This window comes from Leopardus geoffroyi, chromosome X, assembly GCF_018350155.1.
Source record: "Leopardus geoffroyi isolate Oge1 chromosome X, O.geoffroyi_Oge1_pat1.0, whole genome shotgun sequence".
NCBI classification, from domain to species: Eukaryota; Metazoa; Chordata; class Mammalia; order Carnivora; family Felidae; genus Leopardus; species Leopardus geoffroyi.
The window spans coordinates 127973225-127988677 of NC_059343.1; the positions used below are offsets into that span (position 1 = coordinate 127973225).

At 46.6% G+C, this 15453-nt stretch overlaps 2 protein-coding genes across 4 annotated transcripts in view; one reads left to right on the forward strand and one right to left on the reverse strand.

The window, feature by feature from the left end:
- Positions 1-722: 722 nt before the first annotated feature.
- The window catches only part of F8 (coagulation factor VIII), a 130643-nt gene continuing 115912 nt past the window's right edge, over positions 723-15453 (reverse strand). For all 3 annotated transcript variants that reach the window (XM_045472199.1, XM_045472196.1, XM_045472198.1), the window contains 4 exons: positions 10143-10287; positions 9572-9720; positions 8661-8837; positions 723-2755 (listed from right to left, as the gene is read on the reverse strand). In XM_045472199.1, the coding sequence (XP_045328155.1) occupies positions 2600-2755; positions 8661-8837; positions 9572-9720; positions 10143-10287 (627 nt within the window). In that variant the 3' untranslated portion in view covers positions 723-2599. The remainder of the gene's footprint in view (positions 2756-8660; positions 8838-9571; positions 9721-10142; positions 10288-15453) is intronic.
- On the forward strand, positions 14595-15139 carry LOC123595046 (histone H2A-Bbd type 2/3). Its single transcript, XM_045472203.1, has one exon. It carries the CDS (start codon positions 14682-14684, stop codon positions 15021-15023), a length of 342 nt encoding a protein of 113 aa, XP_045328159.1. The 5' UTR covers positions 14595-14681; the 3' UTR covers positions 15024-15139.

The window sequence follows — 15453 nt, forward strand, 5'->3', positions numbered from 1 at the left end:
CATTTGTTTGATGATGATGTTGATGATGATTTCATCCCAAAGAAATTTGTTCGTATTGTTTTATTTGACCACATCCAATCTGATCTTTCCTTCAGGAACTTTCCATTTTTATTGTGGTAAGAACACTTAACCGTAGCTTACCCTGTTAAATTGTTTTAATGTCTATTTATTTATTTTTGAGAGAGAAAGATAGAGAGGGCTAGTAGGGGCGGGGCAGAGAGAGAGAGAATCCCAAGCAGGCTCTGCCCTGTCAGCACAGAGCCCGGCGTGGGGCTCGATCCCACAAACCGTGAGATCATGACCTGAGCTGAAATCGAGAGTCAGATGCTTAACTGACTGAGCCACCCAGGTGCCCCTCCCCTGTTAAATTTTGAAGTGCACAGTCCAGTATTGCTACCCGTAGGCACGATATCGTCCAGGGGAGCTCTAGAACTTACTTGTCTTGTATGACTGAAACTCTATAGCCATTGAATAGCAACTCCCATTTCTCTTTTGTCTCAAAGTCTTCTGGATCAAGGCTCCATTTCTCATTTTTAAAATTTTAGTTTACCTCTCATAAACGATATCACTTTCTACTCTGAGTTCAACTTAATCTGGTTTTCTAACTCACTCATTAGGTTTTCTAAAGTGTCCTTCCTGTTCTTCGGCGCCTCCGTCTGTTTTTTAACATCTTGTTCACATTTTTATTTGCAGTGTAAGAACACAACTCTCAGAGGCGCTTGTTTGTATGTGTCACGGTTTTATTTAAGTGGTTATTGAGGAAACAGGAAGACCAGAGGGCTCCAGGAGCAGTTGAGGAACAGAGACGCATTTGGTCAATAGGAAAAGACTGTCAAAACAAGGTCATTAAGTTAGACATGAGAGTGGTTAACCTTTTACAGCAAATAAAGCCATATCACCTTTAGGGTTAACTTTTCTACCAGGCTATAAAGAAAAACAATTTATTGATTTCTGCAGATTGACCTCTAACCCTACAGTCTTACAGAATTAGAACCACTTGTGCCTTCGGCTGTTGCAGTTTGTGATTACGCTGAGACAGCTATGCTACATTCCCCAAAAGGTCAGGTCGGGGTCAAGCAGGACTCTTAGACAATGCTCTAGCTTAGACAAAAAGCATCAGTTTTCTTGCTTTTTCTGAGATTGTAATACATTTTTCTCTAATACTCCTGTTTTTAAATGCTCTGGATTGCAAACTCTGGAGGCTTCCTCCGACTGCTCTGTGGCTTATCCTCACCTCTAGCGCCCTCTGCCGTGTGGGAAATGTTTGCGTGGTCGCAGGGAAGGGGGTAAGCAGGTGGAAGGAAGGAGTAGTAAGGAGCCCTTCATGGCCTTATCTATGAGGCATTGGCCAAGGTGGGGCTTCCTGTGGTGCGGTGGGGTGATCGAGCGTTTTGTCCCTGCTTTCCCCAGCTCGGTGTCATCCGGCTCCTTGAAATTTCAACTATGTAAGTGGGATTCTAGTTTTCCGTCATGGTATAGAATTTTCCGTGACATTTTTGTTGTGCTTCCGCAGGAAATGAGCTGAGGGAGGGAGTCCAATGAGTGTATGATTAGAACATAACGTTGTATCTGCTATCCCAGATGGGCACGTATTTTCCTTGTTTCTTTGTGGGAATATTAAAATATGCCCTTTAGAAATCTGTTATGATTATTACCTTTCTTGGTCACCACAAATTTCAAGGGAACATTGTCATTGTACTTCAAAGTTCCCTCTGTGATCCTAACGTATTATCTTTTTCTTGTTGTTGATTAGAATTAAGACCAAATAGCTTTATTTGTACATCGTTCTGAGATGAAATTGAACTCTTGAAAGCCACTCGCCCCTTTAAACTTCCGATCACATCTTTGGACGATCTTGTCAGAAAACCGCACGTATGCATTCATACATAATGTTGTCTATGATGTCATGGAATCTGGGGGTTCCTGAATCCCACCTGTGAGTCCCAGTTTAAAAACACTAGTTTTCGAGGTAAGAGTGTGCCACTAGCAATGCCCCAAGATGACCAACTAGGAGAATTCCATCTGTAAGTATATCAGACATTCATGCAGTGGTTCTTACATAATCTACATTTTGCGGGTTGTCAGAATGGCTTGCCTTTTGGCTTCAAGGCTGTGGTGACACGGATTTGCTCCATGCGTGACCGGGATCATAAACAAGTGAGAGTTTTATTTTAAATGTATGAAGCCCGATCCGAAATGCTTACATCATGACTATCTTCTGCAAACTTTAAACACACTGTTCTTTGACAAAGGAGGAAGAGGAGGGTTTGTGAGAGATCTGACCTGGCGGGAGGAGAGCGCTTTCCAGATGAGTTTCCTCATTTCCTCCTGGCATCGGAAGGAAAAAGCAATCTGGGAGCAGTTGCAGCAAATGGAGGAGAGTTAAATTGAATGCAATCGTCCCAGGAAATGCGGGATGCACGACAATTAATTTGGGAGGCTTCGGGGCGGTGTCCCCTAGGGCTGTGTGGTTTAAACACATAGAAAAGTCTCGGCCCGCAGGCAGGGCAGGGCAGGGAATGACCCGGAGGCCAGGCTGGGAGGCAGAAGGCAATTTGGAGAGGGTGTGGGCCTGGAGGCAGGGCCTGGAGGCGTGCCCTCAGTATACCTGCTGGGCCTCACAGCCCAGAACCTCCAGCCTCAGGGCGATCTGGTGTGCCCAGCTCTGGGGGTGAATTCTAAGGTAGCGAGTCAGTAGTGGGGGGTCTAGAGAGTTCACCACGGGTGTGAAGGAGTCTTGATTTCCCTGAAAAACCTGAAAGAAGAAAGATGGCATTTGTTAGTTGTCTGACGGGAAAAACACTACCTGCTAACCCCCCTTCCGCTTCTTCTCTTCTTCTCGCCTGCGCCATCGAGTCCTCTGGCCTCCTGCTGTGTCAGTCGGAATCCCTCCCTCATCCCCAGAGTGGCCCGCACCTCTGGCAATGCCCAGCACAACACGCACACTCCATGCGGCTCTTTGCGCTCAGTTGAGTAGCCCTTCTTCTGGCAGTCCCGGATTGAACCCCGGGAGGCGAATGGATGACTGCATCCCACGCATCTGGGCCTGGGAAAGTGGGTCGGACTTCTAGAATTAAGAGCACCTAGCATGCCTGCTGTGGAGGCCTTTGCTCCAGCTATGCCTTATATATGGAATGTTCTCACCCACTCGCCAAAACCTCAGTGAAATGGAACGTTCTGTCTGAGGTGACACACAGCGTCTGCGTGTTGAACCCTGTGGGGGCGGGAGTCAGGCTGCTGCCAGGTGAGGGCACAGGAAACGCCCGATACAGGTAGCCACTGCCGGAGCCCTGAGTCTCAGCTGGTTGACTTCGTCCAGAGCGCTCAGTGTCCCCGTGTGTCTGGCTACGGGCTTACCCACCGTTTTCCTCGGTTTTCACCACCAAATGCCAGCCAGCCCCACGAGAGTCAGAGACCCTGCTCACTCGTGTATCTTCCACACACAGGACGTGTAGCATAACGTACACACGTGGCAGATAGCCTACAAACATCTGTTAGAGCTGGTGTGTTTGATGAAACTTTTCAAAAACATTAAAGTCCCTCTTCTGGGATTCTTCAACAGATGTTTATGTTCTATTTGGAGGCTTGTACATCTTCTGTTACACTTACTCCTTGTTACCTCCCCTCAAGTTTTTATTGTGAAATGGTAGCAACCCCAAGAAATTGAAAGAATAATGTGATGGACACTTAAGTCCTCCACCTAGATTCACCGGTTGTTAACATCATGCGATTTTACTGTATCTATTTCTCTACACACACACACACACACACACACACACACACACCACCACCACCACCACACACAATTTTCTGAACTACTTGAAAGGAAGTCGTAAACATCATGGCATTTTACTCCCAAATATTTCAGCATGTCAAACTTAAAACTAAGGTTGTTTACAACCACAGAATAATATTATCCTATCCACCGAATGTAATACTGATATAACATAGCCTAATATTTTAAAATGTCCAGTTATCATGTGATATCCTTTATACAATTTTTCCAACCCAGAATCTAATAAAAATCACACTTTGCATTTATTTATTCTATCTCTTCAAATCTCTTTTAATTGAGAACACACTCCTAGTCTCTGATCTTTTTTGTCCTTCATAACATCTACATTTAAATTTTTTTTAACGTTTATTTATTTTTGAGACAGAGAGAGATAGAGCATGAATGGGGGAGGGGCAGAGAGAGAGGGAGACACAGAATTGGAAGCAGGCTCCAGGCTCCGAGCCATCAGCCCAGAACCTGACGTGGGGCTTGAACTCACAGACCGCGAGATCATGACCTGAGCTGAAGTCGGACACTTAACCGACTGAGCCACCCAGGCGCCCCAACATCAACATTTTAAAAATAAGTTTATTTATTTATTTTTGAGACAGAGAGAGAGAGAGGGAGAGAGAGAGAGAGAGAGAGAGAGAGAGAGAGAGAGAGAGAGAATTCCAAGCAGGCTCCACACCTTTAATGCAGAGCCCAGTGAGGGACTCGATCCCACAACTGTGAGATGGAGACCTGAGCCGAAATCAACAGTTGGATGCTTCACCAACTGAGCTACCCAAGTGTCCTGACACTGACATTTTGAAAAGCGTAAGACCATTGTATTGTGGATTGTTCCACATTCTAAATTATGTGACTGTTTTCTCATTATGACATGTTGGTTAAACACTTTTAGTGAGAAAACTGAGTGCATGATGTGTCCTTTCCACTACATCCATCAGGGGACACATAATGCTAATTTGTCCCATAAATTGACGATGAAAAGTTTGATCACTTGGTCAAGGTGATGTCCACCAGATCTCTCTGTTACCAAGGTGATCGTTTCCCTTTCCTAACAAACAATCTGTGGGATGATACTTTGAAACCATGTAGATACTCTATTTCCCATCAAGCTTTCAGCCAATGGTTTCAGCATTCATTAAAGTTCCTTATCAATATTAAATAGTATATCGTCGGGGCTCCTGGGTGGCTCAGTTGGTTAAGTGTCTGACTTCAGTTCAGGTCATGATCTCACGGTTCATGAGTTCAAGCCCCACATCGGGCTCTGTGCTGATGGCGCAGAGCCTGCTTGGGATTCTGTCTTTCCTTCTCTACCCCTCCCCACTTGTGTGCTCTCTCTCTCTCTCTCTCTCTCAAAATAAATAAACTTAAAAAAAAGAAGTGATTTTCTTTGTTTTCTACCACTGACCTTTTCTGGTTCTTTCACAGTCTCCCCTAGACTCTCCAGCGTGAGCCCTGATGCTAGCTCAACTATAGCTTTGCATGTTTACTGTCTACTTACTTGTGAATAGAAACAGAATTCTTTGTTTTCTAGCTACTCTGCAGGTGAGTTATGGGTGGTTTTATGCAGTTAAAAAAAAAATATATATATATATATATTCAGATCATTGGTGAAGAGAGATTTAGTTCTTCCTTTCCAGTTTAGATGCCTTTTATTTCTTTTTGTTGCCTAATTTCTCTGGCTATACCTTCCAGTAAAACGTTGAATAGAAGTGGCAAAAGTGGTCGTCCTTGTTTGTTTTGTGAAAATTATAAAAGGAAGCTCTTTTAGAATGGAGTCAGGGCCAAGGGCAGCAGGGGAGGCTCACAGCCTACCACGTGTCCTCAATTCCAGATCCGACAGGAAGACGGTGGGCCTCTCACGAGGATGCCGCTTTCGTTACTACTTTCCTTCCAGAGCAAGAGGAAGGAAGGTCCACCCCTCCTCGGCCCCATCCCCACTGCAGCCCAGCCCCGAAGTCACAGCTCAGCCAATGAGAAACCACTGCATTTCCCACTTCCAGTTTATTCCAATGGACTGTTTCCGGCAGCCGCTCCCAGCTCCTCCCTTTCCTGCAGGACTCGGTGTGCTTTGCTTTTGTTCTGCAGAACAACAGCTTTCTGCTGTTCCCAAATAAAGCCGTTTTGCAGGTAAAATAACTGGCAGTTTTCCTTTTACAGTTAACATTTTGCTATTTGGCCACTATATTTTCCCTTTCGTCCTGGGATCCTGATCATATGTATGTTAGGCTTCTGATGGGTACCCTCTGTCTCTTAATTTCCTTTCCGCATGCTTTGCCTTCTGTGCGCCATCCTGGGTAATTTCTTCAGCTGTATCTTTCAATTGAATAAAGTCTCTCTGGCTGTGTCTAATGTCCTACTAAGTCTTTCTTTGATTTTCAAACGTCGATAATTCTGTTTTTCATTTCTAAAAGTAGTGTTGTTTCCCCAGAACTGCCTAGTAATTTGGGGTAGTTTGTCATTTATTTGACACCCAAGCAGGCTCCACACCCAAGCAGGGCTTGAACTCATGACCCTGAGATCAAGAGTCACATGCTCTATGGTCTGGCTCCCCTCTGCTCACGTGTTGTCAAGTTGGTTTGTTCTCTCGCATGTTTGCTAATGTTTATGATCTTATCACTGCGATTTGTGGGGATCTTGGGGACCTAAACTGGGAGTGCTGTCTTCTAGAGTGGGCTCGAGAAAGGTTCCCCCAGATGTCAGGATGTGCCTGAATGCATTTGGTTCTCCTTGCATTACGCTCAAAGCTTAGTCTCCTACTAACACTCATATAAGCATTTTCCTGTAGGAAAGGTCCTCCATTGTATATTTTCTCGTATTTTACCTCTGTGTTCTGATTTAAGCTCATTATTGTCAAGTAAAAGCTCATGGGTTTTTTGTTTTGTTTCGTTTTGCTCCTGTTGGCGAGGAGGCTGGAGAGTCCCCTATCTTCTCTGAGTGTAACAATGCGGTACGAAGTATGGACTATACACGATACAGCCTTTTTATCGTGGCGATATGTACATAACACACCATTTACCATTTTGACCGTTTTTAAGTGTACAATTCAGCAGCGTTACATCCATTCACCATATTGTCCAAGTATCACCACCGCCCATATCCAGAATTCTTTATCTTGCAGAACTGAAACTCTGTACCCACTAACCAGTAATGTGCCATTCTCCTCTCTATGAACTTGCGATTCTAGGTACCTCATTATAATGGTTAATTTTATGTGCCAACTTGACTGGTTCATGAGGTGCCCGGATTGTTGGTCCAACACTATTCTGGGAGTGTCTGTGAGGATGTTTTGGGATGAGATTAACATTCAAATGATAGAATGGGTAAAGCAGATTGCCTTCCAATCAGTTACAAGCCTGAATAGAACAAAAAGGCTGACCTTCTTCAGAATAAGAGACAATTCTTCCTGCCTGACTGCCTTTCAACTGGGACATTCGCTTTTCCAGCTTTGGGCCTCAAACTGAAATATCAGTCCTTCCTAAGTCTTGAGCCTGTTGGCCTCCAGCCTGGGATTTACACCGTCAGCTCTCCTGGGTCCCCAGCTCACTGCTCACCCTGCAGATCTTGGGACTTGTCAGCCTTCATAACCGTAAGCCAATTCTTTACCATAATCTCCTTATACACACGCACATTCTACTGGCTCTGTTTCTCTGCAGAACCCTGACTGACTAATACACTCATATACATGGAATCATACATTTTCCTTCTGTCTAGTCTGTTTCATTTAACCTAATGCGTTCAAGGTTCATCCAGATGGTAGCAGCTATCAGAGATATACCCTTTTAAAATGTCCTGAAATATGTATTATCTATACTCTGGTCTACTAAACTGCCAGCAGCAGAAGTCTAATCCAGCACTGGGGGATCAGGGAGTTCTCCCTGGAGGAGGAGATGATGTTTGTCTGAGACTTAAAAGACCGAGCCAAGTAAAAAGGGCAATGGGAAGTGCCTAGGAAAAAATGTTCTAGGTAGAATAGACAGTATGTATAAAGTCCTAGTATGAGAAAGAACATGCTGTTTTAAGAGACCTGAGAGTTTCTTAGTATGGATGGAGCTTAGAGAGCAAAGGAGCAAGCGGCAAAAGGCTATATGAGAGAGACTGGTAAGGGCCGCACCATGATTAATTCTTGATGAAAAAGAAAAGAGATGATACAGATGAACTAGTCATTCTCTCATTAGTCATGGGATAGCAAGACTTTTGTCATGTTCTCTAATTAGCAAAATTTGTTGACTTATGCAGCAAACCCACATCAAGAAGGAAGATTGGGGGCACCTGGGTGGCTCAGTCAGTTAAATGTCTGACTCTTGATTTTGGCTCAGGGTATGATCTCAGGGTTTGTTAGATCGAGCCCCGCATCAGGCTCTGTGCTGACAGTGCGGAGCCTGCTTGGGATTCTCTCTCTCCCTCTCTGCACCTTCCTGTTCATTCCCTTGCTGTCTCTCTCTCTCAATCCCAAAATATAAATAAACTTAAAGAAAGAAATAAACTTAAAAAAGAAGGAAGATTGTCTGGGTCATGTACGTTAAAGGTCAATGAGGCTTGGGAATTGACGTTTATGTTATGGGCGAGGATACAGACATCATTAAACATTTGGCAAATAACTCGCATTCTTCTTCACCCCTCTGATTCCTGCCATCCTCCTGAATGACATCAACATCCAGGAGGGTAATCAATTTTTGGCTCTAGTCTGCCCTTTCCTGGGATTGTACATCCTTCCTTGGAGTCACTGTGTCCTCCCGAAATGTCTTCCATCGTGTCCTATTACCACAGATACTCAGTAAAGTCTATCTTGAAAGTCTGATCATGTATCCACCTTGTTATCTTTATAAATGTCAAGCTCTAGGAAGAGTTTTGTGCCTTTCCCAGGAGACCAGCATACCTTGACTTTGCCATTGTGAAGAAACAGAGCCCAGTTATGGCCATCTTGACTACTGGAAACGAGGAACTCCTTCACATACATGCTGGTAAGGAGTGATTTCACCCCCTGGGTGGCTATTCCTGTGACTTTCATTGTCTTCTGGAAGTCCACTTGCAGCCACTCTTTTGGATTATTTGCCTGAGGAAGGTAGGTAGAGTAGTATCGTTTTGGGTACCATTTGTTCCCAGAAATCCCCACAGCCCTCCCTCTTCACCATGTCATAGCAGATATCGCTCTGCATTTAAATGGTCTCTCCATCAGTCTCCCTTATTAGGCTCGAAGCAACTTGAGGGCCGAAAGTTTTTGTGATTCCGCTTTGTATCCTCAGGGTCTCCCACTTGATAGGTGCCCAGTAAATGTTTGCTAAATGAATACGTGAGCCATATATAGATGGACTAGAGTATTACCAGTTTGGCAATGTGCTATACAACCTGTTTTGTTTAAAGTAAGCCCCTGGGAGGAGCAGAGACCAGTAATTGCATTCATCCCCCTAAAACTAGTCAGTGACTGAAAATCCCAAATTCAGTGGTTCTGCAGAGAAGGCCAATTGTTGATACTTCTCCATAAAACTGTACTTCAGCTTACTACAGTTCTTTCACAGACACCAGCCCAGTAATGCTCATAGAGATTCTGCTTCTAGGAGGTTTGATTGGGGATCATTTCCCCCAAAGAACGCTGTGTGAAATCACACGGCACATCTGCGAAGTAACTGGGGGAGTTTTCCCCAGAGGCAACCATCCTTGACTTTCCTTCCCTTTTGGGAACAACCAGGTGACAGAAATGCCTTAAAGAAACAGTCAAGGACTTTCCCTATTCTTTCCCCACCAGTACCCCCTCCTGCGCTTTGGTTACATGGCAGACCTGCCTCTTACCTGAGGCCTCCAGGCATTCGTCCTCCCCTGGAGGTGCAGCCGGGCTTGTGAAGGGGACCAAGTGCCAAACATGCTGTTTAAGTAGGACGAGGCGGTGACCTGTGCGTCTGATATTGCTTTACTCTCCATTCCCAGTGGCATGCTGCAGCCTCGAAGAAATTACAGGGGAATGTAATCACAAGGAGAAGATGTAGCCTCGGTTCTACCGGCCTGCGCCCAGTGATCCTCTAGGGCTATTGTCACCATGATGTCATTTCCCGGGCATAAACTTTTGCACAGATTCTGTTGCTGTTAACATGCCCCTAGTTTTCTGGTCAGCTCTTCTCAGTTCTGTTTGACTTTGATTTGTCTTGTTAAGCACACCTTGGGGGGTAGCTGCCCCTGGGGAGTCGCTCCCCCCCCCCCGCCCCCCTGTTAGCATGCCCAAGCCCTGGGTTTGCTCAGAAGTCGGCTGCTTTAGCGTTGATAGTTTCTGATCTGGGAAACCCCCCTGCTCTCGAGAACACTATGACAGTTAGTCATCCTACCCATGGTTGGGAGAGGCAGGGATACAGGATAACTTGGCACTCACTGTTTAAATCACAGCCCATCAACTCCATGCGGAGAGTGCTGCGGATGCTGTAATGCGTTGGGTGCAAACGGATGTACCGAGCAATAATCGGAGGGTTAAAAATATTGTGTTTTATCCCAGATGAATCCACATTGCCAAAGAACACCTGTAGGGAGGGAGTAGCGTAGGTACATGGAAAGTGGAGTCAGAGTAAAAAGCAATTCCTCCCAATCACATCTTCCTTCTAATTTTGCTTTGTGCATTTCTCAACAGCATCCAACACTCAAAGCTATTCTGGCTAGACACACGTTAAAATGGAATTCATGAAAGCAGAAAACACCAGGAGGAAGAATGGAACAAGGGACATTAACTCTGGGCAGGTGAAGTAGTCTTCTATTTTCAGGGTCCTATGAAAGGCTCATTAAAGTTGAGGGCAGAGGCAGCAGTGAGAGTGCTGGGAGTCAGGACTTGGCCACATGGGCCTCAGAAGAATCTTTCAGGAATGTGTGCTGCGTGTATGTGTGTGTGTGCGCGTGTGTGTGCGCGCCTGTGTGTGTGTGTGTGTGTGTGTGCGTGAGCTGTGAGGCTTTAATTATTTCTTGTGTCTGAATTCATGAGATACATATTAACATCCAACATGTGGTGTTTAGGACCTTGACATGTGTAGCTTCCAGAAGACAGTACCGGGCATATTTAAAGTAAACGGAACACAGTTTGAGAAATATGATAGGAATGCCTATTCAAAACGCCTAGATTTAAACCATGGCATACAGTGTAAAGAGAGTTGAAAATTATCTCTTGCAAAACACCTGGGATTTGTTTCTGCTTGAATACACTAAAACAGGAATCAATGTAAGTGTGTTATATAATCACACATCATAGTTATACTATTATGGGGCATGTAAGAAAATTATTTTGCCTTGTGACAATTTTTCCTTCCTGTGGGATAAAAATAAAATATTAATAAATTTATAACATTGTCCCCAGAATCATAGAATGATTTTTGATAAATATATCTGCATTTTTTAGTCAATCCTTGTGTCTTGATTGTAAACCTTAGGGACACAAGGTATTAAATCAACAAATGGCTAATGACTACACAAATCCTAGATTCCATTTATTATGTGCCAGGAACTGTGTTACGTGGCTTTACTGGTGAATGCTACTAAATGTTTAAAGAAGGATTAATGCCAATCTTTTCCAAGCTCTTTTAAAACATCCTAACTCAGGGGCGCCTGGGTGGCTCAGTCGATTAAGCGGCCGACTTCGGCTCAGGTCACGATCTCACGGTCCGTGAGTTCGAGCCCCGCGTCGGGCTCTGTGCTGACCGCTCAGAGCCTGGAGCCTGCTTCGGATTCTGTGTCTCCCTCTCTCTGACCCTCCCCCATTCATGCTCTGTCTCTCTCTGTCTCAAAAATAAATAAACGTTAAAAAAAAAAATCCTAACTCATACTACAAGTTACGCATTACCTTGATACCAAAGCCAGACATATACACCACAAGAAAAAAATCACACACCAGTATACATTAACAATTTATATGCAGAAATCCTCAAATAATTTTAGCAAACTGAATCCAGCAGCACATTATAAATATTACATTTCTTTTTTTAATTTTTATTTATTTTTGAGAGAGAGAGAGAGTGCGTGCACATGAGCGAGGGAGTGGCAGAGAGAGATGGAGACACAGAATCTGAAGCAGGCTCCAGGCTGTCAGCACAGAGCCCAACGTGGGGCTCGAACTCATGAACCGTGAGATCGTGACCTGAGCCGAAGTCAGGCGCTTAACCAACTGAGCCACCCAGGCGCCCCTCCAACATTTTCTGACAAAAAACACTCAGCAGACTAGGAATAGAAGGGAAATGACCAAACATAATAAAGGGTATTTATGAAATACCCATAACTAATATCAGACTCAATGGTGGAAGACTGAAATCTTTCCACCTAACATCAGGAACAAGACCAGAATGCTTGCTTTCACTGCTTCTATTCAAGATCGTAACAGAATTCATAGCCAGAGCAGTGATGTAAGAAGAAATAAAAGGCATCTAAATTGGAAAGGAAGAAATAAAACTATCTCTATTCTCAGATGACATAATCTTACATATAAAAAAAATCCAAAAGAACACACAAAACACTAACAGAGTTAATAAGTGAATTCAATAAAGTAGCTGGGTCTGAGATCAATGCACAAAAATCAGCTGTATGTCTGTATAGTATCAATGAAAAATATAAAATGAAATCGACAACGATTCTATTTCAAACAGCATCAAATGGAATTAAATACATAGGAATACATTTAGCCAAGGACGTGCATGACCCGTGCACTGAACATTCCAAATCATTGCTGAAAGAAATTAAGGAGGACCTAAGTCAGTGGAAAGGCATCCAATTTTAGTGAATTGAACATTTAAAATTGTTAAGATGGCCATAATATAGATTCAATATAATCCCTATCAAAATCTCAATGATCTTTTGCAGACGTAAAAGCCAATCCTAAATTTATATGGAAATGCAAGGGACAGAGACAGCCAAAACAATCCGGAAAAGAAGAACAAAGCTGTGCGATCCACACGTGCCACTTTCAAAACTTACTTCAAACTACAGCAATCGTAAACTGTGGTACTGGCATAGGGGTAGACATGTAGGTCAATGTTTTTGAATTTACAGTGAGAAATAAACCCATAGATTTATGAATAGTTGATATTCAACAAGGGGGCCCAGACCGTTCAATGGAGGAATGAGCAATCTCTTCAACAAACGGTGCTGGGAAAACTGAATGTTGACAGAAAAAAGAATGAACGTGGGCTCCAGTTTCACACCACGTATGAAAATGAATTCCAAAACGGATCACAAACCCAAACGTAAGCGATGAAACTATGAAACTCTTGGAATAAAACATAGATATAAATCCCCCTGGCTTTAACTACACAACAGTTCCTTATATATGGCAGCAAAAGCGCGGCCACAAGAGAAGGGGCGTGGTGGAAAGAGGATAAGTTGTACACCATCCAAACCAAAAACTTTTGTGCATGAAAGGACTCTGTCTAGAAGGTGAAAGGACAAAACGCACAGGATGGGAGAAGCATTTGCAAATCACACATGGGATAAGGGTGTATTTTCCAGAATGCATAAAGAACACCTACAAGTGAACAATGAAAGCACGAACGAACAACCCAGTTAAAAAATGGGAAAGGACTTGAACAGACATTCCTCCAAAGTGGATGTGCAAATGGCCAAGAGGCACATGAAAAGACGCTCAACATCATGCGCCAACAGGGCGATGCAAATCACAACCGCCATGAGGCACCACTTCGCAGCCAGTAGGCTGGCTCTTCTAGGCACAAGAAAGCAAAACAAAGGCAAAAAGACGAGTTCGGGCGAGGGTGCGCAAGGACTGGGACTCACACACCGCTGCTGGAAATGCAAAGCTGCTGTGGGAATCCGCTGGGCGGCTCCTCAGTAAATTCCCGGCAGAATTAGCACCCGACCCCTCAATCGCAGTCCCAGTGCAATTTCCTACCCTAGGGAATCAGAAACAGGTGCTCAAACAGAACCCTGTGCAGGAAATGTTCGGCGCAGCGCTGTTCACATCTGCCGCAAGGTGGGAATGGCGGAGCTGCCTGTCAACCCATGAACTGGGATAGGCCGCCACACACGGTGTGTCCCTGCGGTGGAATATTACTCAGCCGTGAAAAGGCTTGAAGCGCTGACTCACGCTCCCACACGGACGAACGAACCCTAGTGACAACGCTGCGCTACGGGAAAGCAACCAGGCACGGAAAGCCGCCTATTCGCCCAGAGATCCCGCGTGCAGAAAGAAGTAAGTGTCCGGGACAGGCGAACCCCTATGGGCAGCAAGCCGACTAGCGGTTGCCTGGGGGCTCCCGAGGACGGGGGTGGGGGGGAGGGGGGTGCGGTGAGGACTGGCTGCCTGACACGTACAGGGGTTTCTTTGAGGGGTGCTGCCACGGTTTGGAACTAGACGGTCGTGGTGGTCGCCCGACCCCTCTAGTGTATACTCGGGGCCGCTGGCTCCTACACGGGTGTTGTGTGTGCACAATGCGCCCGCCCAGCCAAAAGCCAGCGTTCCTTCAAACAGGGGTTCCAGGGAGCAGGCTCCCGCCCAGCACTGTATCTCTGCAGCGGGGGCCCATGGGAAAGCAGTGACTTCACCAGATGTACGTGTCTCAAAACGCGCACCCGACCAATGATGGGGTCGGTCTGTGATCTCTAGGATATAGAGTAGCGGCTTTGGAACCCTGCCGGTCGGAAACTTCGGGCCAACTGGCTTTTGACACCGCTTCCCGCCACATCGCACCATATCCAGCCCTATCCGACCGCATCCAGCCACACCCGACCGCATCCAGCCCTATCCGACCGCATCCAGCCACATCCGGCCGCATCCAGCCACATCCGACCGCATCCAGCCGCACCCGACCGCATCCAGCCGCACCCGACCGCATCCAGCCCTATCCGACCGCATCCAGCCGCACCCGACCGCTTCCCGCAGCGCACGCCAGACCGAGGCCCGTCCGAGAAAGCGCAGCCGAGGCCCAGCATGCCTGTGAGGAGGAGCCGTCGAGGGTCGTCCAGTGGCCAGAGCCGGGTCCGCTCCCGCACTGCCCGAGCCGAGTTGACGTTCTCCGTGAGCCACATGGAGCGCCTCCTGCGGGAGGGCCGCTACTCGCAGCGCCTGGGCGCGTCCGCCCCGATCTTCCTAGCGGCCGTCATCCAGTCCCTGACGGCCAAGGTCCTGGAGGTGGCCGGCATCGAGGCCCGGAACAGAGGCAGGAGGCTCATCACCCCGGATGTCGTGGACATGGTGGTCCACAACCACCCGCTGCTCCGCGCCTTCTTCCAGTCCACCATCATCTCCCAGGCGGTCCCGGGCTGGAACTAGCTGTCCCACGCGACGTGGGGTCCGGCAGGCGCCAGGCCTACTCATGGCCGGGGTGGGCCCCGGCCGGCCGGCCTGGTGCCTCAGGCGGTCACTGAAAGCCAATAAAGTGTTTGGAGAAACCCGTGTGAGTGCTTCTGTCGCTGGTGTGTGGGGCGTGGTCGTGGGACGTCCCTTGTCGGGGGTGGGGGGGGGGTGGGGGTGGGGGGCGGGGGTCGTGGTCGGGGAAGACCCAGCAGAGCAGCTTGTCTCGGGGATCATGCAGGCGGTGGCCCTGGGCGGGAGAGGCTGGCTCGGGTGGAGGCTTTGACGGGAGGGGTGACGAGTGGCCGGGGCGGGGGGACCTGGCGAGCGAGAACCCTGCCAGGTTGGAATTGGGGTCACGCGGGACGGCGAGCTGGGTTTCGGGCCGGTTGGGTTACAGATTCTGGGA